Source organism: Ammodytes marinus, assembly GCF_949987685.1.
Source record: "Ammodytes marinus genome assembly, chromosome: 9".
Classification (NCBI taxonomy): Eukaryota; Metazoa; Chordata; class Actinopteri; order Uranoscopiformes; family Ammodytidae; genus Ammodytes; species Ammodytes marinus.
The window spans coordinates 17,680,425-17,708,144 of NC_137213.1; the positions used below are offsets into that span (position 1 = coordinate 17,680,425).

Sequence of the window (27,720 nt, forward strand, 5' to 3'; positions counted from 1 at the left end):
AATGACAACCAAAAACTACAAACCCTCGAATGCGAACACATTCACCCACGGTCTAACTTTATATTTGCTCTGCAGGTACAACAAACAACCCCACTACCCTGTTTACATTCATCGAAAAAGCCTTTTAAAAAATTTTCTTCTTATTTTGACTCTACAAATGTTTGTGAATGGTGCAATACAAACTTTAAAATGTATAAACTGGCGACACCAAGGGAACATTTTAGAAACGATTTAGGATCATTGTGAAAGACTCATAAACCTCAGGTGTGTAGACACAGAATACAGAAAGCGCAGACACTTCATGTACAAATACAAAGCGAACTCATCAAACCTTTAAGAGCGTACGCAAAATAACTTGAAAATTAAAGAAGAGAAATGCAGGTAAAAAAAAATGAGATGGACGTGCTATGATTTCCACTGGAAGAGCCAGCCAGTTTCTAACACTATACATTTTGTCTTAAGTGGACATGTTGAGCAACAAGTAGTGTGTTTACAGGAGTACATCTATTATAGTCAGTCGAGGGACCTGCCGCAATTTAGTTTAGCAACTACAGCGAAAGCAAAAGACACAACTCAGCTTTGAAAAAAAAGACAAGGAGCCCGATTAGATATTGAGATGAGAGGGAATGATGACGCACAGACACACGTGGCATACAAACAGACACACACACGCACACATACGTGCATACACACACAAACACACACACACACACACACACACACACACACAGTTATGATGGAGTGTATTCACTCTAGGAGGCGGTGAACTTTCTGAGTGTGATGACGATGAGGGCGAGGAGGACTGATGCGCCCAGGAAGACTGCTATAACGATGGCTGTGATGGCCCCTGGCCCCAGCACTCCTGCACACACACACACACACACACACACACACAAAGAAAGAGATCACTGATTTGGAAACAGAAGACTGACACAAACCTGTTAAATGTTAGATCAAGAGTCAGTTGTCTTACCTTCCACCTCGTCTATGGCCTCTGAATGTGTCGTGTCCTCGTAGTCGTAAGTGAAGGACTGCTCTGTCATGTCCTGGAAAGGTTCTTTGGTGGTGACATCGTTGGGTGGCTCTCCAGACATGGTGTCCTGGTTGTCTCTGGTTGTTGAGACGGGGTCTGCAACGGTCTCTGCTGACCAAGAAAAAACAAGCTACTTTTTTTTGAAAACATAAAGTCACTTAGTCCCCGCACTGACAAAGACTGTAGCAGTATTGACTAACTGTATGTTTTCTAATGGTGTTTGCTTATGTCTCCGTTTTGACTTTGCTCTTGACGCTGAGGCCTTGGGGATGCAGAACTGAATGCATGGCCCCAACAGTAATGACTGCAACAACCTCTCTCTGTCTCACTTGGTTAACGGCTCAGGCCTGGTTATAAGCGTGTCTTTGTTGAGGATGGACATCTTGTCCGTTGCAGGTAGCCCCTCTCGACATGTTCCTCTTTAACCCAAGGGGTTCAATCACGTTTTGTGTATTTTCTAGAAACTCCTTCAACCAAGGTTTGATCATTTCAGAAGTTGTAGTAGATATCTCAATGTGCCTGCTCTCTTTCCCTCTGCCAATCAATAGTCTTTTCTCTTTCCATCCTAAATTGTCGCCCTGACATTGCTCCCATCTGAACACGAAGCTACCATGACACTTTTCACACCTCCACAGAAACCAGAGAAAGGCCACATTTTGGAGATTGTGGTTGCTGCCGTGTTGATGGTAATTGAACGTGCGTGAGATTTTCTTTTGAAATCAAGAGAAAAAGAGAGAGAGGGGGGGGGATAATTTGATCTTCATTTCCCCTGTATAAACAAACTCTTCACACACAAGCCCACCCACTCACGGATTCACTTATCATATGCTCAGCTCCACACATACCAACAAAACCGTAATCCAAACATATTTACACTCAATTTATTTAACGTTTCATATTTACTTTGTAGCCGCTGACGCCCTCAGTAAACTCCTTCACCCCGCTTTGCATCTTTTCTGTGTCATCGTCGAAGAAGCCTCATTTAAATCTCCCTAATAGAGCGGAAAACTTGACACGGTTCATAAGTAACCATGTACGTATATGGTATAATCTATAGTGTTAAACTTTGACATGTTACCTGCAGTATCTTCTAAACTCTGATATGCACTTCTGATGCAAGTATTTTGATGTGGCTGTGTTGACTCTTGAGTCGTGTGCAGCTTCCTGTCCTGTACCTGGCTGGAGGTTTGGAGGCCCGGGCCTCTGGCCAGCTCAGCCATCAATGAGGCCTTCAGCCCAGGGCACAAAAGGCAGCTTGTGCGGTCACGAAGGGCGGCAGGCTGCAACCAGTAACAACCGGCCAGGCCCAAACCAGGCACCGGCTGGGCACTGGATGTCAAACAAACTTGTTTATTAAATAGTCCCTGTGCGTTAAAGGCTGTGCCTTCTGGACAGATTGATTTAATAAGAAGGCAAAAAATAATAACATGATGTTTTCTGTTGGTGTTTGTTTCCACAAGCAGGGGTTTTCTCAAGCTTGAAATTTCTGTTTCGTGGAATTAACATAACTGGAGTCTCTGGAGAAGAAAAAGACCATCAGTTCATCCAAAAGTGAACCACTAGGATTTGTTTCCCAACTTATATTGTCTGACGTACCCACAGCGCTACGATCTGACTTCCCCTTTCATGGACACCATCCGTCATGTACAATTTTTATTGATTACTTTTATCAGTTTTCTACTTGTTTATGAGTTTTAGCTGACTATTTCAATTTCTCTTTTCAATGCATCACATAATGTTAATGTACTTAAACTAACTTGGGTGTGGCAGCTTGGTTATCGTAAATGTACTAAAGATTAATATTACACCAAATTTTAATCCCATTTGGATTTTTAATTTCTTCCTTCATACGTCGTATGATTATTCATTTAATTAAATGTTATTTGGTTGAGTTAATTAGTTTTAGTTAGTTTAGTTTTCCATAAATGGGTCCTCCTTTTAGAGACATGACTCCCTCGTCAATCAAGAACCCTCCTTCTTTATACACAAGTCCAGACCCATAAATGCCTGGCAGACTGCAGGGAAAGCTGATTTCAGACTCTAAAAACAGAAGGCCATTTGTTTGTACCTCAAGATTCTTCAGTCAGGATTTCACACCAGCCAGAGAGATGACAAAGCGCGCAGACGGGTGTGTGCGAAAATCAACCTGGCCAAGCACCGAAAATTGCCAGCGACGCAGCCCAAACATGACATCGGTGGTGTCCTCGCCTCACCCTCTTTGACATCAACAGGTGGTGGTTACATTTTTTCCACTGTAAAATATTTGACAACTGACCAGTGTGTTTTGGATATCACTCTGGAGCGTAGTGGTAATAGGGGTCAGTGATGAACCACCCTCTGTGATGTCAGAACAAGACCTCGAATCCCTCACACTCTGTCCAATCTACATCATTTTTATTTGACACATCTGGTTTTGTTTCCCACGTGAGTCAACCGCCGGGGCTGCTGTATGTCACGCTGATTCAATCACTTGGTCTGTGTTGTGTTCAATCTTGGTGGTGGCACCACTTGGAAACAACACAAACTGTTGATAACAACCACATCACTCAGAGCGGCCAGTCGGCAAGATATTTTTAGAAAGTTGTAGACAATTCATAGCACCTCGGTGTTAAAAACCCTGACATAGTGTTTGGCTTCTGTGACCATAGGTTTTGTGTCACATGTAAAAGGTGAAAGTTCACAGCTATGTTTTTTCAAAGGACAGGGAGGACATTGTCAACTTGCTGTAACACTGTCGTCCCATTAACCCCCGCTGACCTCTACTGTGACCTCTGGGCCTGAGAGCTACTGTGTCCAACATTTAGTGTTTTTTAAAAACTGGTTTGAGATAACAAAAACAGGAATAAGTGAAGGTGAGTGTGCTAATCCAATAAATGTATAGCACTCTAGGAGGATGCCGGGGAATAAAACGCTTCCTAAATCCCAAAATGCTAAGTCTGTCCCCGTAAATAAAATTAACTCCACACTTGTGGACGTTTCACTCCATCAAACTTATAACACACAGCATCCTATCGGCTTCATAGCTCGAGTGAGAGGGCAGCAGGTTTTAAGTTTAGTGTGATCATCATTAGGCATCATGAAAGCAACTGAGTCATCCTGTTTGTCAAAGAGCAGCTTTCACAGCTCTCAGAGCCTCAACAACTGCATCATTTACATCAGGTTGCAGACTCACACATCCAGGCCTGTGAATGTGTGTGTGTCTGTCTCAGTGTGGGTGTGGAAAAGAGGGGAGAAAATGACACGTATACAAACATCTTTGATTTTATACCTACAGGCGACCAAACGTCAGTTTGTGAATTATATATAGCAAGATAAACAAACAATTATCAAACCTTAAACCTGCTCTTTGTCCAGTGTTCAACAAATTTAAGGGCCAAAAAACATCAGCAATTAATCAAAATGAACAATTTTTTGGGGATGATTGAATTCTTGATTCAATTTGCTTACACAAGACACCTTTCAATTCAGCCGGATGTTTCTATAAATCTTTTCATGAAACATGTCTACCGTAACAAGTTGCAGTACACAGCTGCGAGGTTGGAGACTTATTCAACCAAGCACAGTAATGAAATCAGAAATATCATCCAACTACATCCAAAAGAAGGTTTACCTGTGTGTACAAAGGCCACCATGAGACCTAGAAGAACCAGGAGGAGGAATCTGCAGATGCTGCTGCTGTGGACCATGGTGGCTTTGAAGGATGAGCGGCAGCAGGACGGAACGAAGCTTCTCCAAAACTCCTGGAGCAGTAACTTCAAACGAGTGAGCAAACCCTGGGAGAAGAGCAAGAGAAGAGTTCAGGGGAGCGCAGGAAGGGGAGAGTAGGTAGGCCACTGAGGGGTGAGAGAGGGGGTGGGACTAGGTGAGCACAGGACTGTCTGGACAGTGTGGACTTTGTGAGCACATCATCGCAGGGCAACACCCACTCCAAACTCCTACGGCCACATAGTTAAGTATGAGGAGTAAACATTCGGTAGCCGCTGACCTTGGTTGGGTCACATTTTTACGCCTCAATTTTGTGAAGGATATATCTAACAGCAGAGGAGATCGAAATATTAGGCTAAATATGCCATAGGTAACAATATATGTCTGTAGAAGCACATATTATTAGCAGCAACTTGTAAAGTTTCAAGAGTTCTCATAGTACAGAAGGACTTGATAAACTGTTTTGTATGAGTGGGTTCTTAGAAATGATGCATTGATACATACACATCATTTTAAAGGGGTAATCCAGCAATTGAAGTATTACACAGATAATATTATCTTTACCTTCATATAAGTTCACAACAACCCTACTTTTTTTCATGCCAATGTCTTGTTGGGAAAGGGTTCATTTATTTTGGCCAAGTCGAAATAGCGGAAGCTTGGAGTACTCCATTTTTCACACTGATTAAAGAAATATTCAAAATTAAGAGATGTTGTTTCTGTAAGGCAACTTGTTCAGCTGTGTTGATCCACACTTCTTCTTCCATCTTTCTGTTGCGTTTGTCATGGCTGTAGTTAGGTAGCTAGTTATGCAAGGATAAGTATTTTTAATTCTGCCTGCTGAGGTCTGATTGGTTAAACCTACTAACAAATTTTCAAAAATGCATAATTTTCATAGAGATTAGTAAAATTATCCTTGTTATATAATAGGTTTTGTATGTCAAATATTTCCCACAGAAAAGTACAAAGTAACATGAAATAAATGTAATGGATTTAGTGTTAATAGAGTACTAGAGGAGGGAAAGGAAAACTAAGAATAAAGCTATTTGGATTTTATGAGAATCAGGTCGAGCGCTAAAGCACAATCCGACTGAGATAAAAAAAAAAAAATGTTTAAGGGAGAATGGTGCATAAAGGTGCATTTTGAAAGAGAAACTGTTGGTCAAAATTACCAGTACCTATTTTGTTAAGAGATTCAGTACCAACAGTGAAGGCTTTTCAAGCTTTCTTTGCTCCAGTACTGTGTGCAGGGAGATGTGACGTTGGTTTCTATTGAAAGGAATTGGTGGGTTTCATTTGCTCTTTATGGATTGAAAAACCGTGACTAATTAAAAGTCAGATATGGACTAAAACCAAGCAGTGAGAGGATGAGCTTTTACTTCTTGAAAAGCAGTGCATGTGTTTTTTTGAGAGACTAACTAATGTTAAAATTTAACTAGCTTACAGGGACTTAAAATGTTCAATGTAATTGTCAATGTTGGCTTCACTCATGTTCTTTCACACTCAGCAAAGATTAATCTTCATTCATACATTCCCAGCTCTTGATAGGATCTCACCCAAATATGATATAGCACAGTGTGACCGTGTGAATCAAATTAATTCAGCACGTTGGTGTTTTTATGTTGAGTGGTTCTTCAGACACAGGCGTTAACAGCCCACACATCAGACCGTTTTATTTTTTCATACCGCAATAAAAAAAGTATGACTCCAGCAGATCATTTTCATATATTATAATACAGATGCAGAATTGAAAGTTTATTCTTTAAACAGCCTAGTATTTTACAAGAAATAGATAACTACTTGGAACTTTTGAACATGTCCTTAAAACAGGACATAAGTGGGTACGAATCCTTGGGCTCTACATTGCCGCCATTATCCATGAACACCCAGCAGGAAACAGGGAGAGGACAGAGAAGAGGGGGATTAAAGTGTGAGGGGGGAAAAACTTTCAATAAATAAAACAAAAACAATGGATATAATCTCTCCAACCTTTCCCAAAACACCCCAACCACCCCACCCATATATCCCCACTTAAAAAAAATTCTCCTAGAATGGAAGCCAAATTTGGAATTTGTTGTCACTGTAAATTTCCTACAACAGGACATGATTTGGGGCCGAACAGTCGATGCCGAACAGACGTCAGCACCTCTGCAGACTTTCTCCAAAAACTGTGATTCACTCTCATGGGTGGTTGGATGTTGCACAGGCCAGTGTGATCCAGTCCAGCTCTCTCAAGGATTGTCATCAGATTGTAGGTCTTTAAGCTACTGGAGAATACACCCTGTCTCAGAGTTCACCGTTTGTTCACAAATTTGAGTTCATGAGGAATTATCAGAATATGTCTGATAAATGGGAAACTGAAAATAAAAGGTAAGAGTGGAAGCAGTCAGGGGGGAGGTGGGGCTGGGGGGGTGACACGGGCTCGTGGTGAAACAGCTGCTGTTCAAATTGGATACAGTCAGTTGGGCTGCAGTCCCTTAAAAGTCCTCCAAAGTCTCAATCTCTCCCATGTTCAATCTCTCGGATGCGGCATTGACAGAAAAACCTAAGAAAATAAACATAGCAAGATCCAATTAGCAGGTGAGATATAACAGACAGGGACATAGGAAGCAGATTTTTTCAGATTTGGCAGATTGGTGTTTGCTCTCACCTAGAAGGCTGGGGTCTGCGCGGACCATCTTCTGCTTCTTTTTCTTCTTCCCTGAGGTGACTGTCTCAAAGCGTTGCTGTTGCTGCTGGCCACTTGTATGGTTGGATTGGTGGTGTGACGAAGATCCCGTTCCGCCCCATACAGAATCCTGGGCAAGAGAGAAATGTAGATTTAAAAGACTGATTTCACTACCGGCAAAAAAAGAGGCTTATCTGTTAAGTTCTTGTCTATGATCCTAGCAAAGTCTAAATGTTACCACATGCTGAGGAGGGGGAAAACAAAACCAGCTGCTTTTTCAAAACTGAGGTAACATAAAAGATAAAGTCATTGCTTCCTTCAAAAGTTACAGTGCACACAGTAGTTGTGGACAATTTTGAGACAATTATTTATAACAATATGTATGTATTGTACTCTTGATATCTAATGTAATAGATTAAGCCTAATGTTCGCATTAGCACTTAAGAATTCGCTTAGATGAGGATTTAGGAAGGCGGTCCACATTGGGAAAAAAAGAGCTGACATCAGTTGGAGCTGTTACATCGGAGTAAAGCAAGCAAGCTTTAAATGTAAATATTAGTTGTGGACATTGGCTATACATGCCATGCAGAAATGCCCCAGAGTCAAAACTATTTTTGTCTCTCTTTTTGATCACATTACAAGACCATGTCCCCAAGTGGGACCAAATCATTTGGTGCCCATATGCCGAGAACCTTTCACTCTGGTACCACTTCAGTCCCGCTCACCTGTTGCTGCTTGAGGGATTTTGGTTGGTTCTGCGGTGACGGCTTCTGTTCGTTAGCATTCTGTTTGGCACGACGTTCCAGGAACTGCTTGGCAAAGTCCTTGGCCTCGGGAGTGTCCCCCAGATAGGCCCTGACGTAGTCGTGCACCTCATATGGAGAGTCCACTTCTTTTAGGAAGGATGCAAACGTTGGAACTAGAACAGGGAGACAGATTGGACAATGTTTGTGAGTTCTGCCTCTAGAAATGGTCCATCAATAGTTGTGGGTGGTGTGCCTTTGCAGAACATATTTCCTATGTCTTACCATCCAGATTGTTGGCTGTGTTGAGGGTGTGAAGGGCTTGCTCGCACCATTGCATGAAAGTGTCCTGCTGATTCTTACCGACCCCTTGAAACAACTTTAGCAGCTTCTCCTCCTCTTCTGCCTTCTTATTGACCCGCGTACTCACAGAGTTACTTTACATGTTCATAGGTGAAGGAGAAACACAAAAAGAAGTCATCAAGATCAAATGCATTAGTAATATCCTTCATATATCAAGTCTTTTCATCAGGGTGTGACTGGGATGTTTTCTTATATAAGCATTATTATAAATAAATACCTGAGGTTGGCGTTGCCTTTGTTGTTCTTCTGCGTGCTGGCTTTCTTGGGTTGGGGAGGTGGCTGGACAGCTTCTTTGACAGGCTCATCCCAGAAGCCCATGTTTGAGTTGTGGGTGTCGCCCCAGATACTACTGGAGTCTGAGCCCCAATTAGTGCAGGAGCTGGTGTTCACAGACCCCCACACAGAGTTACTCAGAGATGGCTGTGACGAGAAGGAAATATTGTTAGACATAACTGGTTGATAGGCATGCAATTAATGTCACTACTGATTAGTCTGCCTATTACTTTATTGATTAATCAGTTGTTCTTTCTATGAAATGTCAGAAAATTATGATAAATATCCATCTCTTTTTCCTAAACCCCAATATGTTCTGATATCATACTATTAGCTGGTTTGGTCCAATGAACAGTTCAAAGCCCAAAGATATTTCCTTTTCAATCACATGATTCACAGAAAGGCATAACATCCTCACCATGGAAACCCTTTAAGTAGGGAATGTCTTGCATTTTTGCTTTAATAGTAAAATAAAAAAGTACTGATATTAATGACAACAGTTTAATTTATTAACTGATGTTAATTAATCTACTAATCGTTGCTTTCTTCAACTTCTTTCTTTCATAGAAGTTAACTTGGATGTTTTTTCTTTTTAATAAAGAGGCATTTTGGCCAAGCGATTTGGTCTTGACATTACATGATCATTGACATGATATGCCTTTGGAAATGAAAGTGTTTTGAGGCAGTTCCTATGTCAAAATGTTGCTGGAGTTGTTAAATCCACTCAAAATCCACAGCCAACTCTGCTGCTCGTATCTTTATCCTCTTTTAGCCAAAAAATATATCATAGAGGTCACGTACAGTTCTGGTTTGAGTGCGGATCTGTTGGGTGACCATGGGTTGTGGTGCAGGCGTCGGCGGCTGCTGCTGCTGCTGCTGCTGCTGCGGATGATCCTTTCGCTGTTTCATCTGCTGGGCTTCTTCCCTTTGAATCTCCAGCAAAGATTTGGTAACAGGCTGTTTGGTCGCACCCCCCCAACCAGACAGCTTGGCCTGAGGCTGCTGTGACAGGTGCAAGGCCTGCTGCTGCTGTAGCTTCAGGAGCTCTTGTTGCTGACGTCGCTGCTGTGGAGGGTCAGGAGGGAAAAAAGACGACAGCTATTAGTTTGTATAAAAATGGCATTAGACTAAATGACATGAATTTGTTGAAAATCAGCTTTCAAAAAGGCATCAGCGATTCTGGAGAATGCTTGTTGTCAAAAAAAAAAAAAATAATAATCTTTTTTTTGTCAACAGTGAATATCTCCTCATGATCCGCTACCTGTCTGTACATGCCCATTTACAGAGCGTAGGCTGTGTTTTCACCAGCTTTTTTTTTTTTCAGTGCACACACAGTACATACAGGTAGCACGAGGAGATATCGACTGATTTCCACAAGGTAGGAGGTGATAAGAGTCGGAAAACTGGAAAAGCAGAAGAGCTTCTCTCTGTCCTTACCTCCTCGCGCGTCTGTCGTTCCCTCTCCTCTTCCAGTTTCTGGATCTCGGCCAGGGACAGCGCGTTCTGAGTCTGGTTCATAACGCTGGCCGACTGCTGGCCCCACTTTGAAGAGGACGGAAGCTGGAAGAGCAGGACGAGGGGGTTTTGTCAACAGTCAATACACATTATGCGCGGTCTGTTTTCTGCTGACTAATCATCAGTGTCCTCTACCTTCATTTGTGCGAGCTGCTGCTGCTGCTGCTGTTGAAGTCTCCTGAGGGCGTCCTGTTGCTGCTGCCTCTGTCTCTGCAGCTCCTGTTGTCTCTGGGTCTCCTGCTCTCTCTTCTTCTGCTCCTCTTCCTGCTGTAGGGCCAGAGCCGCCGCCTCGTCCTCCGCTCGCTTCTCCTCCTCGCGCCTGCGTAATGCTTCAAGTGCCTCCTGCTTTCTACGCTCCTCTTCCTGGGGGTTGGAAAACAAATGCTAAATTACATGGCAAATGAAGAAAAAAAACATTCCACAAGTCCAGAGAGGAGGTAAAGAGTGCATAGTAGTGGGTTTGGTTCCTTACATGTTTGCGGAGGAACTCTTCCCGTTGCTTCCTCTCCTCCTCTTCCCTCCGCCGCTCCTCTAGTCTACGGAGAGCTTCCTCTTGTGCCAGTCTCTCCTCTTCCTCTTTTTGCCTTCGCTGTGCCTCTTCCTGCTCTCGCTGCCGTCTCAATGCCTCCTCCTAAAAAGATTTACAACACCTGGGTCAAGTCTCAAGGCCATCAGAGGAAAGTGACTTGCAATGAAACAGTAGCTCAAAGTCTTTTAGTGCATTGGATGAGACACTGTTCATAATCCTCCACCTGTTTTTGCAGAGACAGCTCCTCTTCTTCCAAGCGTTTGCGTTCCTCCTCCTGGCGAGCCCTCACTGCCTCCTCCAGCCGTTTCCTCTCCTCTTCCTCTCTTTTGGCCCTCATTTCTGCTTCACGTCGCTCCAGTTCCAACTGGCAGACGTGAAAATATATTTCACCAATTATTCCTCTTAGAAATCATAGATTCATGAGCTGAGACTGAAGATTTTCAGACTATTTTAATCCGTTAACTTTCTAGTTGTTTAATTTACCAGAAAGATGCAGCAAGAAATATATTTACATTTTCAGCCTCCAATATCATTCATACCTAAGTGGCTGCTGTATTCAAAACAATTTTAGGCCATGACATTAGTTGAGACTTTCTCAGAAACATCTCACACGAACAACTAAAACAGAAAAGTGAGCTTGTTTACCTTTGCAGACTTTGACTTCTCTAACTGTTGCATCTGCTCAATGGTTGGAGCTTGGGCTATGGAGTCTATGGGTAAATCCCAGACACTGCTGCCATCCCACGCTGTGGAGAGCAATAGAATATGATGCATTACACCTGCCGTAATAGGATATAGACCTTCATGTTCAAAACCAAAACGGCAGCATATTTAAAAAATAAGAACGTACTGCTTGGAGCAGCTTGTTGGAGGTTTGGTGTGCAGGAAGCCTGAGAGGACTGGTTCTGCATTTCCCACACAGAACCAGAGTCTTGTACAGAAAGAGACCTGGTAACAGGAGGTAGGGGGGTCTCAGATGCTCTACAAAAAAATATATATACATTAACTAAAGTCGTGCTCTGCAGATATCAATATGAGGTAAGATTACTATTCACTGAATCAGGGGTTGGTAGGCAGGTCAATAAAGGCATGATTGTGCAATAGAGTGAGTGAGTGAGTGAGTGAGTGAGTGAGTGAGTGAGTGAGTGAGTGAGTGAGTGAGTGAGAGTGAGTATGTTATCAACCTTGTCTTGAGGGCCTGGTATTGCTGTAGTAGCAGGTTGATCTGCTGTTGGTGCTGCTGTTGCTGTTGAAGAGGAGCCGAGTTAAGAGCTGCAGCTTTCTGCTGGGCCAGAGCCTGAGCATACTGCTGCCTAAACAGTGGACACGTGGATGGAAGAGAGAGAACAAGGGGCAAAATTAGTTTGAGATGTTAATGTGATTTAATGTTAGATATATATTTGTAGAGCCATTTTAATAGCAAAACTGCATAGATTAACTATCCTATTCATGGATTAAACCTGGGACGTGAGACGGCTAATAATGTATGTTTTTTAGCTATTTTTATCATGACACATGAACAATTATGCTGCAAATGCAAATAATAAAAATGTCAGAACTTAGTCCGGCATACCTGAGGAGGTATTGATACTGGAGCTGCTGTAACTGGTAAAGGTTGAGAGCAGTGAGCTCTTGCTGCCTCTTCAACCTCTCTTGATCACCATCCCCCTGCGTTACACGAGAAGAAATAGATCAATAATAGCAGTGAAACAAGCAGGAGGTAGCTACAACCATGACATTGAGTAAAGGAGACTTCTGGGTTGAGATCCTGATGGCAGCCAAGCAAAAAAAACGAAGAGTTTGGGCCTCAAAACATTCTACATCTTTGAATGTTCATTTCAATCTTGATTGATTCTTAGATGCATTTATCATCACAAGATAATGGGGTCATTGTTGCTTTAAAGTTGTTCTCTGTAACGTTTACATCTAATTTATTGTCTGTCATGATTTATCCATCACATAGTTTAAACAATGGTGATAGAGCATATGACCCACTGATGAAAGCTCTTGTATTTGCTGCTTTGCCCAGTAATACTATCGGAGTGTCTCCCTCGACCTTCCCGCACTGCAGCAGTGCGTTCCCTTGTACTCGGGACATGGGATCTTCAGACTCAGTAGTACTGAGTTCAGACCTGTGTGCATTCCAGTACATCTGTTAGTTTTTTATTTTGTTTTCCTCTTTTATAAACACTCTATTGTTTTTATAAAACACAGTCCTAGGTCCCACGTTTTCAATCGAACGCAGCAGGCATGCCTGGACGAATATTGTCGCTGCGAAGTGCCGTCTGCTACAGCGATACACTCTCTGCACTTCTCATAACTTCTGGGTCACAATGTTGGATCAGAACACACAGAGAAAGAGGTACGCAGGTAAGAACTTCCAAACTACTGACTATATACAGTCAATAATGATCGGTTTTGAAAGAAACTCTTGTACAGCAGCCCCTGCAATTACATTTACTGCCACAGAAATAACAAAGTAACTCAAATGTTCAAGATTACAGATATAAGTCAGACCTTATCAAAGTCTGGTCATTTTCACATCAAGAATGATAACATTTCCACAAAATGTCTCAACTTGACAAGGAAAACAGGTTTTGAAATGATTATACATGAAAGATAACTAATACATTAAAGATATGTGATTCATCTTACTGGTAAAAAAGAGTATTGCCACACCACCTACAGGTCATGGCTAGTCGTGGCACATAGTGTTGATTACAAAGCAAACCTTTGAACAGAATACAACAGGCCATTTTAGCAAACACATACCTGTAGAGGTGGAGGTGCAGGGCCTGGAGTGAAAGGTACCCTCCCCCATATCTTCATGCTATCTCCAAGCGGCTGAAATACTTCATCACACCCTCTTTTGACTAAGAGAGACATAGTGAAGTAACCAGCCTGGAACCACTCCGTCATCTCCTGGTTACTGAATGGACCTGTGAGAGCAAAAATAGAAAAGATTAGGAGAGATTCAGGAGAAGAAATTGAAATTGAAATAAAAGTTAAAAAAAATGTTATCACATAAACCGTCTTCCAATCTCACCCTGTATCTCCCCTTGGGGGTCTTTATAGGACCACTTCAGAGCAGCCTCGTGGGTAAGTGGCAGGCCTGCAGGTTTTAGCTTCTCTAAAGTCTTTGCTGCAAGTCTGTCGTCATCCACCACACCATCCTGTAGGTATGCCACCATCTTCTCTGCCTCCTGGGGAAGGATGGGAGCCAAGGGACAGACAGAAAATATTTAAAAAAAGGATATAACATTCATTTAAAAAATAACATAACAGGGTACCTCCTCTTAACTGATTAGGTAACTGGGTAGTTTGTGTTTTAGTGGACAGAAATTGTGTAACAACTTGTTATATGGCAATTTAGATAAGAAAGACAAGGCAAGCTCAAATTACATCAAATACATTATTGGAAATTAACTATTTATCATATACCAAGGGCTTCATTTGAGGGTGAGTCACATCTCTGGTATGATAATATTAACAATATGCATTCCTTTTTTAAGAACACATATTGTCAGCCTACACTCTCATTGACAGATTTACGTACCTGCTCAAAGTGTTTCAGTCCCTCATCTTCATCTGTGTCGTGTCGCACAGTGGTGGGCCTGCCAATAGGTGCCAACATACTTGAATGGAAGGGCAAATGATTGTTCATCGCCACAGGAACCTGCATGGGCTGTGATAACTGAACGGTGGGCGATGGAGCAGATACTGCTGCAAAGAACAGTATGAAGAAAAGACAAAATATTAGGACGTTATCCAGATAGATGGAGGACAGTGGCAAGAAAAAAAGTCCTATTTATAGTGAAATTCAAGAACCAAATGCCACCTGCAAGTGTGGTAGGTATGTGGGTCATGGGTATTGACATGCTGTTAGACATAGGGATGTGGATGGGTGCTTTGCAGGGCTGTGGTGGGAGATCCAGGGGTGGCTGCCGTTCAGCTGGTCTTTTAGAATCTTCTAATCTGCTAGGCTGGCTCTGGGACAGAGACTGGACAGAAACCTGGGGCTCCGAGACTGAGGGAGCAACAGGTGAAGTCTCCTCTGACACTCTGGCCAACTCTGAAATAAATAAATAAAATACTGATCATGTTTGGTCATACTTGCTTCACTTGGCATTGATGGCTTTGAAATTGAGATAAGTACATTTTTACTTCATAATTTTTGATGGTTGACAAAACCAGCATTGTGCCACCATTTGTGTCCTTGATGGCAAAGACAGAAAAAGTGACAATAACATTTTTAAAGATTTAGTCTGAGGTATAACAATGTATGAGAGAGACTTTTTTATTATGATTGTATTAATAATTTCAATGTAACTGTACATCAAGATAGTTTGGCACAAAGTCTAGTGTTAAGGCAAGGCAAGGCAAGGCAAGGCAATTTTATTTATAGAGCACATTTCAGGCACAGGGCCACTCAAGGTGCTTCACAGGGTTAAAATCAAATAAAGAATACAAATACAAAAAAAAAAAAAAAAAAAAGGAACAAATTTAAAACATGGATAAAAATACAACATTTAAATAAAATAATTAAAACATTTTACCAACAAAAAAAAAAAAAAAAAAAAAAAAAAAAAAAAAAAAAAAAAAAAAAAAAAAAAAAAAAAAAAAAAAAAAAAAAAAAAAAAAAATTACAGGTTAAAAGGGAAACAAGAACGTTTTGAGACCCGATTTAAAAGAGCTGAGAGTCTCAGCGGACCTCAGACTCTCTGGCAGTCCGTTCCAGACATTGGGCGCATAAACGCTGAATGCCGCCTCTCCCTGTTTAGTCCTAGCTCTGGGGACTTTTAAAAGACCTGTCCCAGACGACCTAAGGGCTCTGGGCGGCTCATAACGTATCAGCAGATCAGTAATGTATTTTGGCCCTAAACCATTTAAGGCTTTGTAGACCATCATCGATATTTTAAAATCAATTCTTTGAGTGACAGGAAGCCAGTGTAAAGACCTAAGAACTGGGGTAATGTGATCTACTTTTTTGGTCCTAGTGAGGACTCGAGCAGCAGCGTTCTGAATTAGCTGAAGCTGTCTGATTGATTTTTTAGGAAGGCCTGCAAAGACACTATTACAGTAGTCAAGTCTACTAAAAATAAATGCATGGACAAGTTTTTCTAAGTCCTGCTGAGATATTAGCCCTTTAATTCTCGATATATTTTTAAGGTGGTAGTAGGCTGACTTAGTAATTGATTTAATGTGTTTTTTGAAATTCAAGTCGGAATCTATCACTACTCCAAGATTTCTAGCTTGGTGTGTGCTTTCTAACATAACAGATTTAAGCTGTGCGCTGACTTTTGATTGTTCATCCCTGGCACCAAAGACAATTACTTCAGTTTTGTCGCTGTTTAATTGAAGAAAGTTTTGGCACATCCAGTCATTGATTTGTTCAATGCATTTACTTAGTGCTTGAATCGGACCATAGTCTCCTGGTGATATGGTTATGTAAATTTGTGTGTCGTCTGCATAATTATGGTAGCATAATTTGTTTTTGTTCATAATCTGAGCTAGCGGTAGCATGTATATGTTAAACAGAAGAGGCCCAAGAATGGAACCTTGGGGGACCCCGCATGTAATATTTGTTCGCTCGGATGTGAAATTGCCTATTGACACATAGTAGTCTCTTTCCTTTAAGTATGATTCAAACCAGTTTAGCACAGTTCCAGAAAGTCCAACCCAGTTTGCAAGTCGATCTAGCAATATGCTGTGGTCAACTGTGTCGAACGCAGCACTGAGATCCAATAAAACTAATACAGAGCTTTTGCCACTGTCTGTGTTTAAGTGGATGTCATTGAGGACCTTAACCAGAGCAGTCTCAGTGCTGTGGTGTTGTCGAAAACCTGACTGAAAGACATCAAAGCAGTTATTCATTGCTAAGTAGTTATTTAGCTGATGATGAACAGCTTTTTCAATGATCTTGCTTAAAAATGGTAGGTTGGATATCGGCCTATAATTGTTCATGAGTGATGTATCTAGATTTTTCTTTTTTAGGAGTGGCTTGATGACAGCTGTTTTCAGGGCCTGTGGGAATACACCAAGGCAACAGTATAGCTTAGTCTACCAAGAAAATGTACCATTTACCTGTACATAGTGGCCCATTTCACAAGAACTTGTGAGCAAAGCTTACATGCTAATCGCAAATGGTGCCAGGATCCAGTTTGAAAATAAATTGAAACTTGCAAGTTTCATATCAAATATTTTAGTCAAATGTGTGAAAATGGGGAAAATATGGGTGTAAGAAAATTCAAAAAAGTTAGGAATTCATTTGTGTATTAAATCTGTCTGTGTGTCTGTCTGTGGCTCGCATATCTCTCTGAGTTTTAGTCAGATCGGCATGAGCTTCTGGATATTGCTTGCGCACAGCACGAAGGTGTGCATCCTTCATTGTGAAGTTTTTAGAAGTACAAAGGTGTGCAGCCTTCATCCTTCATTGTGAAGTTTTTAGAAGTACGTGCGCACACTGAAGGCCATAGTGAGAACGGAGCATGAAGTAATCTCAGAATAAACCCCGCCTCCCTCTGAAGAGCGGGACACACATAGCAGTCCGCACACAGCCCATGCACACAGCCTACTCTTTTTTCCTCAACAACTCCTCACCTGCTCCACCTGTCCGTTTTAGTGGTAAAGACTGCACTTTACGCTATTTTCACTGTAATAATACAGCACGGGCTTGGATGCTTACACAAAATGTTTTATATCCGCCCAAGTCCCACACACACAGCTGACTGCTACTGACACGTTAACTAAACCCAAAGCCCGAGTGCAAGTCCCCCCCCCCCAACACACACACACACACACACAGCTGACTGCTACTGACACGTTAACGTTAAAAAAGCCCGAAAACCGAAAGCCCGCACGCACACACACACAGCTGACTGCTACTGACACGTTAACTAACAGAACGGTCTCGGATGCTTCCACAAAATGTTTTATATCCATTTAAAAGCTAAACCGAAAGCCCGAGCGCGCCCACAAGTCCCCCCCCCCCCCCACACACACACACAGCTGACTACTGATACGTTAACGTTAATTGACAGTTATCCAAACTCTGTCTTATCTTTCAAATACCTAACAGTAATGGTAATGGGGTTGACCATTTGACCATGTTGTCATGGCGTGCAGCATAGACTCCTTTTATACACAGTGCAGCCATTTAGGCTACTACATAGGCAACTGATTGTATGTTTGAGTGCATTGTGCAGTATGGATGGCAGTTTGCATAATATCAGATTGTATAGGTAACACCTGTATAGCTCGATTCTTCTTTAGGCTTCAACACTTAATTAATTACCACATTTTGTGTTTCATTTCACTTAACAAATCACATGGAATTAGTTTGTGGTTATCTTTACACAATACACTAAGGAATGTTGCCCTACTCTATAGCCAACTTCTACAAAGTAAGTTACTGATAATAACCTTCAACAGTGTAAAATTAGCCATCAATGATAGCGGCCAAATGTACTGTCTAATATCTTTCTTTGTTTACCTGCTAACTACGGGCACTGCACTAGTGTATTAAAAACAAACAGTACTCAAACTATTGGGAGTGACTGACCTTTTCGTTCGCTCTCTCTCTTGGCCCCGCTTTCCATGTCTTTGGTCTCATTGAGCCGACCGTCCTCCTCCAGGCCCTCTTCACACTCCTCCAAGGGTTTGAAGTCGAGCTCCGCCTCCTCCAGGATTGGCTCCTTGGAGGATTTCTGAAATCACAACAACAAATAACACAATTACAGCAACATACATTTTCTATGGATAAAAAACTTATTTGTAATGCATTGATTTTTTTCCAAAAGCCTTCTCGGGCCGGGTCTTACCTTGAGCGGTAGAAAGGCCCCTGATGAGTCGAAGGTGCCTGCCTCCTCATCTGCGTCCTCCAGGCACCACTCGGGCAGGCTGTCCCTCTCGTCCTCCATGCTGCCGCTGCCGGACCGTGGCCTCCTGTAGCCTCGCTCGTCTTCTCTTGCATCAAACGGGAAACGGCGTTGCTGACCTTGGAGTTCCCGCCACCCTGCCGACCGAGGCGCGTCTGTGGAAAATGGGAATATACTTAGCATCGCACAAGCAATCATAACCTCAGGTTCTATGTCAGGATGGACGGCAAACTCTGGTAGAACACCACACACATACATTTATCAAAGATGATTTTTCAATGATAAATGAACTACTAAATGGTCAGTGCAGTGCCAACCTGGGCTCGGAGGGCACCACCGGTCACTGGCCCGTCGAGAACCTGCCAAGCTCCAGGCCCCCTCCTCATCCTCACCGTTTTGATCATCACGAGACATACGCCAGTTCTCACTCTCTGCACGTACAAAGTCATGTTTCCTTGGTAGGCCTGGTACCACATCCTCATAGTTGCCTCGGACTGCCAAGAGAAAGTGGGTAGGGGGGTGGTTAAAAGTGAGGCCTTCATCATCATCATCATACTGATAGCTGGCATTAAAGCCAGATTAGCAAACTAACATAATGCTGTCAATCAATGTTTTAAAAAACACTGTCATTTAAATCTACTAAAAGAAAATTCAATTGAGTATCCTTTAGGTCAATTATTAAAGTTGTACAAAGGCACACTTACTGTGATTGACTGGAAAATGTCCCGGAGCAGCATCAACTAGGTTGACAGAGAGCAACAATTAGATAAGCCAGTGGATTTGAGCACATAATGTATTGATTATTTGAGCAAGAGTAATTAACACCAACCTGGGTCTTTTCGACCTGGCTTTTCAAACCTCCTATCTCCCCTAGTGTGAAAACAAAACCATAGCATTATGTAAAGCTGTAAAAAAATTGAATTGCTGCCTAGAAATAACATAATTTTGTCAAAAACAGGGGCAGGTTTTCCCAACATAACTTGACACCCCAAATGGGTATTTCAGTACCTTTCTTCCCAGCTTTGGGAGCGATGCATCTCCCTCGCACCACGACCAAAACCTTCCACATCATCAAAACTTCTTTGGTAAAACCCTCCATCTCCTCTTCCCCGGCCTGAAAACAATCATGGGTTGGCATGACATTAATAATATGAACTAAAGAGTTCTAGTTGATCATGACGTGGTCAGCTGCAAAGTAGTAGGGTGGATATACTTCTGTACCCGCCTTCTGCAGCCACCAGTCATAGTTGCTCAGGTGAACAAAGCAGCAGAATTTAAAATGGTTGATTAATTAACACACAAACACACACAACTGAACTTACATCACCCATTGCACAAATCTACTGAATCATGGTGTTGTACTTTCAATTTCCTTTTTAAACCATAAGGGTCCACTCGCCTGTACTCACACTGCTCCTAAAGATGCAGAATTAGGCACGATTGTTTCTTGCTATATGTCATTACGTCTGACATGTGCGCAGGTTTTGGATTTGGAGCGTATTTGTATCAGATTCATTTTTATTTTCATCCGACCAATTATGCAGCAAACATTCCCCTCAACATTAGTCTGTTGCGCACATGGAAATATTGCGTCATATAAATTGACGTCAGGATGCGCATGCTCGCTTATAAGCATCTGTAACATGCCTAAGCCCACCTCTCCCAACTGTGCCGGAGCCGAGGAAGTGTACCGTGCTTGAGTACGGAACGGAGCACTCACATTGGTCTAACCAACTAGTCCTTTGAGGTAATCCGTAATTGGGCACAGTACAAATGGCCTAGTGTGAGTGATTTTCCTCATATTGTCTTGGTGTCTGTCAGAGGGCAAAGAACAATATTGTGCACTACTGTCAATGATTTTTGTCCCAATCAATCACTACTTCCTGTTAATAACAAAACCTTCTTTGAGACATGGCATTGGGTGTTAAGGAACAGATTGTACAGTTTCATACACAGTTTATTTGAAGCAAACAGAAGCCGGTGTTGGTTAATACTAAGCTTCTCTGAAAACACTTTAGGCTGACCAACATCACTTCAAGAACTCTAAATGGTACTGTATGTAGAGTTAGCAGCTTTAACTGATTGGAGGATGCCCAAATGGGGGGGGGGGGTGTGCGCGTGCTTGTGTGTTTATAGCAAATCAATATGAAAACAGATTTTTCTATGTTTGACATATCAATTCTGAGTATGAGCTGCTGGGAAATAGTATGCTGAGTAAGCACAACCATGGTATCTGCACATTTTTAAAGTTCAAATTTAAAGACATTTAAGACTTTTTTAAGACCTCTAAAATGAAAAAATAATACCAATACCGCAGTAACAGAAATCGACAAACTACACTACAGTATACTCCGTAAAGGGTTGCATTAAATCTGACTAACAAATATTCAATGCACTTTAGCTAACAACTGCCGTCTAATTACAGAAAATAAAAATGTTCAGCAGTCTGAATGAAGACAATGTCCCCCTACATTTACCATCAAATAAAAATAAGAGATCACTGTAAAGGCAACCTGAAAACCCATCATTACCACCTTTTCAACCAATTATAGAACTGTATCATTTGGTTTACATTTTCTGATTAATCGAGTAACAAGAACAGTTTAGTCAATTTAGAAAAATATGTGTTAGGTGCAGCATACAATATTTTAATTAGGCTAAATTAAAAATGGGATATTTTTTGGGGAAGAATAATCCGAATGTTCTTCATATTTTAATTCCTTATTCAATAAATAACAAACTTAGTCCATTAACTTTCTTTTTCAGAACTTATGGCAGAAACTATTTAAAAATTGGTTCCACAGGTAGGTCAAGGGAGGTTTTTGCAATTTCAAAATCGTATGTGTATGTTGGCCTAGCCAACTGTAGATTTACATCCATGCTCACGGGACTAGGGCTGGCCCGAATTATTCAAATATTCGAATACTCGTTCGGAAAATTAGTATTCGGAGCTTAAATTAGTATTCGGAGCTTCGTTGTTTTTTTTTTGTTTTTTTTCATTTTTTTTTTTTTTTTTTTTCAAAATTTTTTTTGCAAGAAGCTAGTACTGCAATATAATGTCATCAAATAATTTTATATTTGGATATAAAAGTTAGTAATATTGTAGTAGTAGTAGTAGTAGTATTGCTCATTTAGGAGGATATTACATCACTAAGTGTCATAGCGCATCCATTACTTCACCTCCGAGCGCGTAAATCTTCAACAAAATATGCAGATACTGTCAAAATCGGTTCCAGGGAGTATATAGGGATTATTAACGTTTTTTAAAAAAAAAATTTAAAAAAAAATTTTTTAATATTTTTTTTTTTTTTTTTTAATGTTGTTTTTGATGGTGTGTTTTTCTGGAACGAATATTCGAATATTCGCTCGGAAAAACCAACGAATATTCGAAGCCTGAAAAATGGTATTCGGGCCAGCCCTACACGGGACCTGCGGTAATTTGCGCAAAGTAATTTTTTCTACATACAGTATTGCTGCAGGCATTCAGGTTAATAAACCGCTGGTATTAGGGTTGTACCGATTGGCGAAGGAAACGTATGCTACTATCTGCGATTGATGGGAGGATCTGCAATAGTTTTTATCTAGCTGTCAGAAAGGGAGTGCAGAGTGGAGAGAAAGAAAGCGACGGAAAGAGAGACAAGCACTGAGATAGAGACCCGCGTCTCACTCCATGAGCTCACGCCAAGTCAACGCGACCTGAATGACCTGAATGAACGTCTGATGAGCAGCTATTAATAAATATAGATAAATAAACACGTTTACTAAACAATCCACGTGTTGTGTGATTTGGGTCAGTAGCCTACCTACATCATCAGCGGGCGGGTGGTTGCGCACCTACAAGTAGCGGCAGTGTGTAGTCGCGGTCGCCAGCCACGGTATTTGTCGTCCACCCTCCACCTCTCACTGAATTTATAATAGCTGGGCATGCATTTCGCCGCGTCGTTCTCTCCTTTTTTGCTTTACCGCGGCAGACTACAAATTTGGAAGCAGGGAACACACATTCTTCTTCTACGTTTTAAATGCGGTACCCAGCCTCACACGGCCGTACTGCCTCTAGCGTAGGTGTCGGACTTGCCGGATATCTTTGAAGTAGGCCTATACGTATAAAACACAGATAAAATAGAACATCTAACAATCTAACAAATAAACTAGGAAACTAGAAAGAAACAATTAAGGCAAGCTCATTAATTCTGCCCCTGATTAAATTTAATGCCGCCTACCCAATGATTCCAGACTTTTTAAGACATTTAAGGCCTTGAATATTGAAACTTAAATTTAATGACTTTTAATACTTTTCAAGATCCGCGGCAACCCTGAGCACAACACATACAGAAGGCTAATACAACACCACTTTTACCAAGCTGTGGAAACATTGGTGGGATTCTTTCAAAGTAGTTTAACTATTTGCAGTTGGTTAACACCTTTGACTACATATGAAGTATATCTATTTAGCTCAAATAAAAATTAATAAAGAAAAACTCAATCCACAACTGTTCTTCCACAACAGAAACTCAACCTTCAGCTTATTATCCTCGAAAACAAGAAAAGAAATGCTGGTTATGGAATATTATGTTATTATTTTTATTTTATTTGAACATTATTATTATTATTTTTTACACGCCTAAAATACATTTCTTCATTAAATCCAATGGGGCAAAATCATGTATGATCTTAGTCAGTCATTCTTACCTCTACCCCTTGAGGTACTTCGGCCTCTTGGTGCCCCTACTATTGGACCGCCTCCTCGCCCTGTCAGTCGAAGCACAGCTGCACTGTTTACAGACATGGAAAAATTTCTCTGCAAATACAAACAGGGGGAAGGGGAGCATAGGGAGCTAACAGTGAGCTTTCAGCTTTATTCTTTTCAACTGCTCTGTATTTGTAGGTAATTAGCAAAAGCATAAGTAGTATCCAAGAAATTACAATGGGCAAAAGGCCTGTGTGACACTTATATTGTTTGTTTTTTTTAAAGTCAGAAATGGTTTCTGATGTTGACATTTCTAGAGCTGCAACGATTAATCGATTATTAATCGATTAATAAAATAATCGCCAACTATTTTGATAATCGATTAATCGTTTCGAGCAATTTTTTAATAAAACATTTCCAAATTCTCTGATTTCAGCTTCTCAAATGTGAATATTTTCTGGTTTCTTTAATCCTATTATGACAGTAAACTGAAATATCTGTGTTTTGGACATAACAATACATTTGAGGACGTCAACATGGGCTTTGGAAAATTGATCAACATTTTTCACCATTTTACGGACCAAAACACTAATCGATTAATAATCGATTAATCGAGAAAATAATCGACAGATTAATCGATTATCAAAATAATCGTTAGTTGCAGCCCTAATTTCACATAACGATATAATCTGAAAAGTACTCCTACCTGTTCCTCCTCTGTAAAAGACACGAGTGCCAGAGGCTGCAAGGGCTCCTCTTGCAATATGGGCAGGAAGTCTTTATCGTGTAGGTCTATAGGGATCTGGATAAGAGAATTAAACAATAACAAACTTTGCTTTTAAGATCCCCAACACTTTGAAAGACTGTGTTATAACAACATAAGGAAGATGTAAATCACATCTCTGCAGTAACATAATTTTAATGCAAATCATGTTGTCTGCATCAAAAGCTAAAATGCAGAGGTTTCAGGCCTACCAACCTTGTTATCCTTTACATAAAGTGCTAACATTTCTTCTCTCCCGTAGCGATAGTCTGCAAGTTTATACTTTGGCAACACAGGTGAAAGGGGTGGAGAGGCAACCGTGCAGCTGCTTCCACCACCACCGCCACTGCTGCCAGCACCTCCTCCAGACAGGGCACGGAGCCTGCGGAGAGAGAAAGGGTAGTTAAAAGGAGAAGGGTACAAAGAAGAGGGGAGACAACTCAAAAGCTGAGGTGGCAATTGGAATGTCTGAACATGTATGAAATAGCTGCACTGGGGCTTAACAGAAAAAAACAGTTTCACAACCTACAAATAATTTCAGTCAGACTAATCATGAATAAACGCAGGTTACCATTCTGGTCCAAAGTTAAGTGTCTGGGTTTCGGCCATTCTCCCTGAAAGTTCTACACATATGAAAAGGGAGGAAAAGGATTAGTATGAACAGTGACAGAATAAGAGTACTATTAAAAAGAAAAGACAATCATATAAAGCTGCAAACACTCTGTTGTTGTTTTCACAAGTTGCACATAAAAGAAAAATCCAACATACATTTATTCTTGTATTGCCTCAAAATGTATTGTGGTGTTTATACTGGTAATGCAACGTTGTATAAATAACACCTCTTCAAAAACACTTATTTTTGTTTTTTTTAACTACAAAATAAATAGTAGACACTATAGGGCTATTGCAATTACTATGACCCATACAAACAAACAATTCAACTGGAGTGCTGTCCTGCTTCAAATTTTGGCTTTCAAGGACTCAGTGTGAGCACACTGGCTGAGTAACAACTATTAGATGTTGGAATCGGGGTTAGGGTTGCAAAAATCATTTCAGCACTCCAAATACATTCAAAATCAATGTTAACCTACACAAATATGAAAATCAACAATCTTTATGTTTTTTTACCATACCAGTTTGAGTTAATGTTTTAATTCACCAACGCATTAAATATACCGTAGCAGAAGTCTGTATAATTTGGAAAACATACTAAAGGTTGTGTCAACTTTATGTATTACAACCCTGGTGATATAGCCCATCCTACAAGCACACAAGCAGTGTTCAATTTCGATCTGCTAAATCTATTTTAAGAAGTCTCCCAGACCCATCATGCATGGGGAATATGTCAGACACCTGTAATTGACAACGAAGGTTGCCTTTACTTCAGCAATAACAAATCAAACATAACATATTATGGTTTGTTTTGAGTGTCTCCACTGCCAACACTTTTCCTTTCCCTTGCACTGGCTTGAAAGCAATGGTTTATTAGGCTACGTTTCGAGGCTTCCTAACATAGGCTATCGGCCACAAAAGGCCACAGTACACTTCACAATACCACTGACCATATGGGTGCCAGGATAAGCCACGTGTAAGTTGGTAGTTGAGGCAATAACTACAGCGTGTGGCAATTGTCCTGCACGCTTCGCACATTTGCTAATGTTAACTTAAAGTTATAAACTGGACGACCGACTAAGCTTAAATAATGTTATAACGCGTTTTAAGTGCAACTGCCCAATCTGTTCAAAACAATACAACTTTCATCAGTTAGGCCGTGGCAGACTTTAAGATGAAGGGGGGAAAGGCCAAAAAAAATTACAGATCATTATGTTCTTGCAAAGTTGGCCGCATATATTTACCGTGACGTGAAGCTTTGAGTCCACCGTGTCCGTGTACGATTAATCAACCTGGAGAGCAGGACACACATTCATCCCACGTTATTAAGACAGTCCCATCCCGTTGTTACAGTCTGAATAGAATCCTATTATCACTACAGAATAACGTTAAAATGTTTGGCATAGTGCTGACTACGAGCCGTAACAGTCACTCGGGAAGGTTAAGTTGAAAAAATAATAAATCATCCTCGGTTACCAACATTACGTTAGCTAACATAGCAGAGCTTACCAGTCAAATATTCGAGCTAATCCCAGGACACTACTGACTGACATTAGCCAATACAGTCCCGTTAATAAAATGCTGTTAGGTATAGTCATGTATGCCAAAGTGCAAAAAGTGTCCGCAGAGTTGTAGCTAAAGTAGCTACAACTCTAGCCAACTGTGGTTTTGCTAGCACGTTAGCTAACAGCGTTATATCCCCACATAGCTACTGTGTGCTTGTCATACGTGGATATTCCCCTACATGTGTATGGACCATGGTATTGACACTAGTTAAGTTTGCCATGGGAGAAGACGTATTGTCATATATTATTCATGACAAATTGTAACACGTCTCTGGCATAAGTTAATCCTTATCCTCAACACTTGTAGCTAGCACGCTAACAGGTTAGCTAGCTACACGCGGCCTCCGCAGGGTCCACAACAACGTTTCCTCGTTAAACGTTGCCGCACATCGCGCGGCCCGGACCCGCACACGGAGACAACTGGAGCCGGGTGCTGCAAGGCCGAGTAAACATGGTGGATTAAAAGCAGCCCTAAACCACCCAGATCGTCCGGATATGGCCGTCTGACATGTCGCTTTACTTCAATGTACGATTTATTTCTCTGCTAATGTATGAAACTTTGGCTGTCTTACCTCTGCTTGTTCTGACAGCACAAGATTTTGTATGCGAGTTGTGTGGCTCACTCTCTCACTTCGTTTTCCACAAGATGGCTGAGTCTAGGTCACATGACAGCTGGTAAAAGAAAACCCGTATGCCGAACGAAGAAATATTTGCTGAGTAGTATGTATTCACTAACAACGAGGTGAGTACCCTATTAGGTCCATGGGTGAGTATCCCAGCCTAACTGTAGGCTATATTTATTACCTTCGTCGTGTTATGTGCGCCTGCTGTGCACGTTGCAATTCAGACATGTCAAACATGTCACATGAAATTACATTTGAAGCGGGTATTGTCAAACAGTTTATATAGGCCTATTTAAAAAATATATTTAGGCCTACATCGGCTATGTTTATGTTGTTCTGTTAATAATGTTAAATAGGCTATTTTTTATAATTATAACCCTGATGTATTACTTATCATTTAGGCTACATGTTTTGAATTTTCACTGTGCAGTATTCCACAAGGCATTCAATTGACAACATTCCATACAGTATTTTATCCACGTTCAGTTGGGCATAATCTATTATTCCACGCACAACATTATTTTCTATGTGCAGTATTCTATTCCACATACATAATTCTATTCCACGTAGCCTAGGCTATATTATTCTATTAATATCAAATCAGTTTTATATAGCCCAGCCCAATACCACAACAAGCCATTTGCCTCAGTGGGCTTCACAATTCATACACAAATATGACACCCTTTTACACCTTAGATTCTAAACCAGACTATGGAAAAAAATTCTACCATAAATCCCTTTTTGTTGTTGTTGAGAAACCTCAT

The 27,720-nt window shown here is 41.0% G+C and overlaps 2 protein-coding genes across 3 annotated transcripts; both read right to left on the reverse strand.

Moving 5' to 3' along the window:
• Nucleotides 1–605: 605 nt before the first annotated feature.
• On the reverse strand, nucleotides 606–4,719 carry snorc (secondary ossification center associated regulator of chondrocyte maturation; the record flags this gene model as incomplete). Its single annotated transcript, XM_080034368.1, has 3 exons — nucleotides 606–862; nucleotides 974–1,141; nucleotides 4,644–4,719. 3 exons carry the CDS (start codon nucleotides 4,717–4,719, stop codon nucleotides 753–755), a joined length of 354 nt encoding a protein of 117 aa, XP_079890494.1. The 3' UTR covers nucleotides 606–752.
• A 1,734-nt stretch (nucleotides 4,720–6,453) lies between these two features.
• gigyf2 (GRB10 interacting GYF protein 2) lies at nucleotides 6,454–27,029 on the reverse strand. 2 transcript variants are annotated; one of them, XM_080034355.1, is made up of 30 exons: nucleotides 26,906–27,029; nucleotides 26,013–26,060; nucleotides 24,728–24,779; nucleotides 24,373–24,538; nucleotides 24,100–24,195; nucleotides 23,396–23,504; nucleotides 19,715–19,820; nucleotides 19,536–19,576; nucleotides 19,411–19,446; nucleotides 19,099–19,200; nucleotides 18,650–18,861; nucleotides 18,391–18,535; nucleotides 14,668–14,901; nucleotides 14,386–14,552; nucleotides 13,876–14,032; nucleotides 13,602–13,768; nucleotides 12,403–12,497; nucleotides 12,014–12,142; nucleotides 11,680–11,810; nucleotides 11,475–11,575; nucleotides 11,053–11,193; nucleotides 10,773–10,931; nucleotides 10,436–10,663; nucleotides 10,223–10,345; nucleotides 9,587–9,850; nucleotides 8,730–8,932; nucleotides 8,435–8,586; nucleotides 8,132–8,325; nucleotides 7,389–7,536; nucleotides 6,454–7,283 (listed from the first exon to the last, which is right to left on the reverse strand). In XM_080034355.1, the coding sequence occupies exons 3-30, from the start codon at nucleotides 24,763–24,765 to the stop codon at nucleotides 7,216–7,218; spliced, it is 3,912 nt and encodes a 1,303-aa protein (XP_079890481.1). In that variant the 5' UTR covers nucleotides 24,766–24,779; nucleotides 26,013–26,060; nucleotides 26,906–27,029; the 3' UTR covers nucleotides 6,454–7,215. The 2 variants fall into 2 exon arrangements, with proteins under 2 accessions (XP_079890481.1, XP_079890480.1); XM_080034354.1 differs by having other exon boundaries at nucleotides 19,024–19,200.
• Nucleotides 27,030–27,720: the final 691 nt, after the last annotated feature.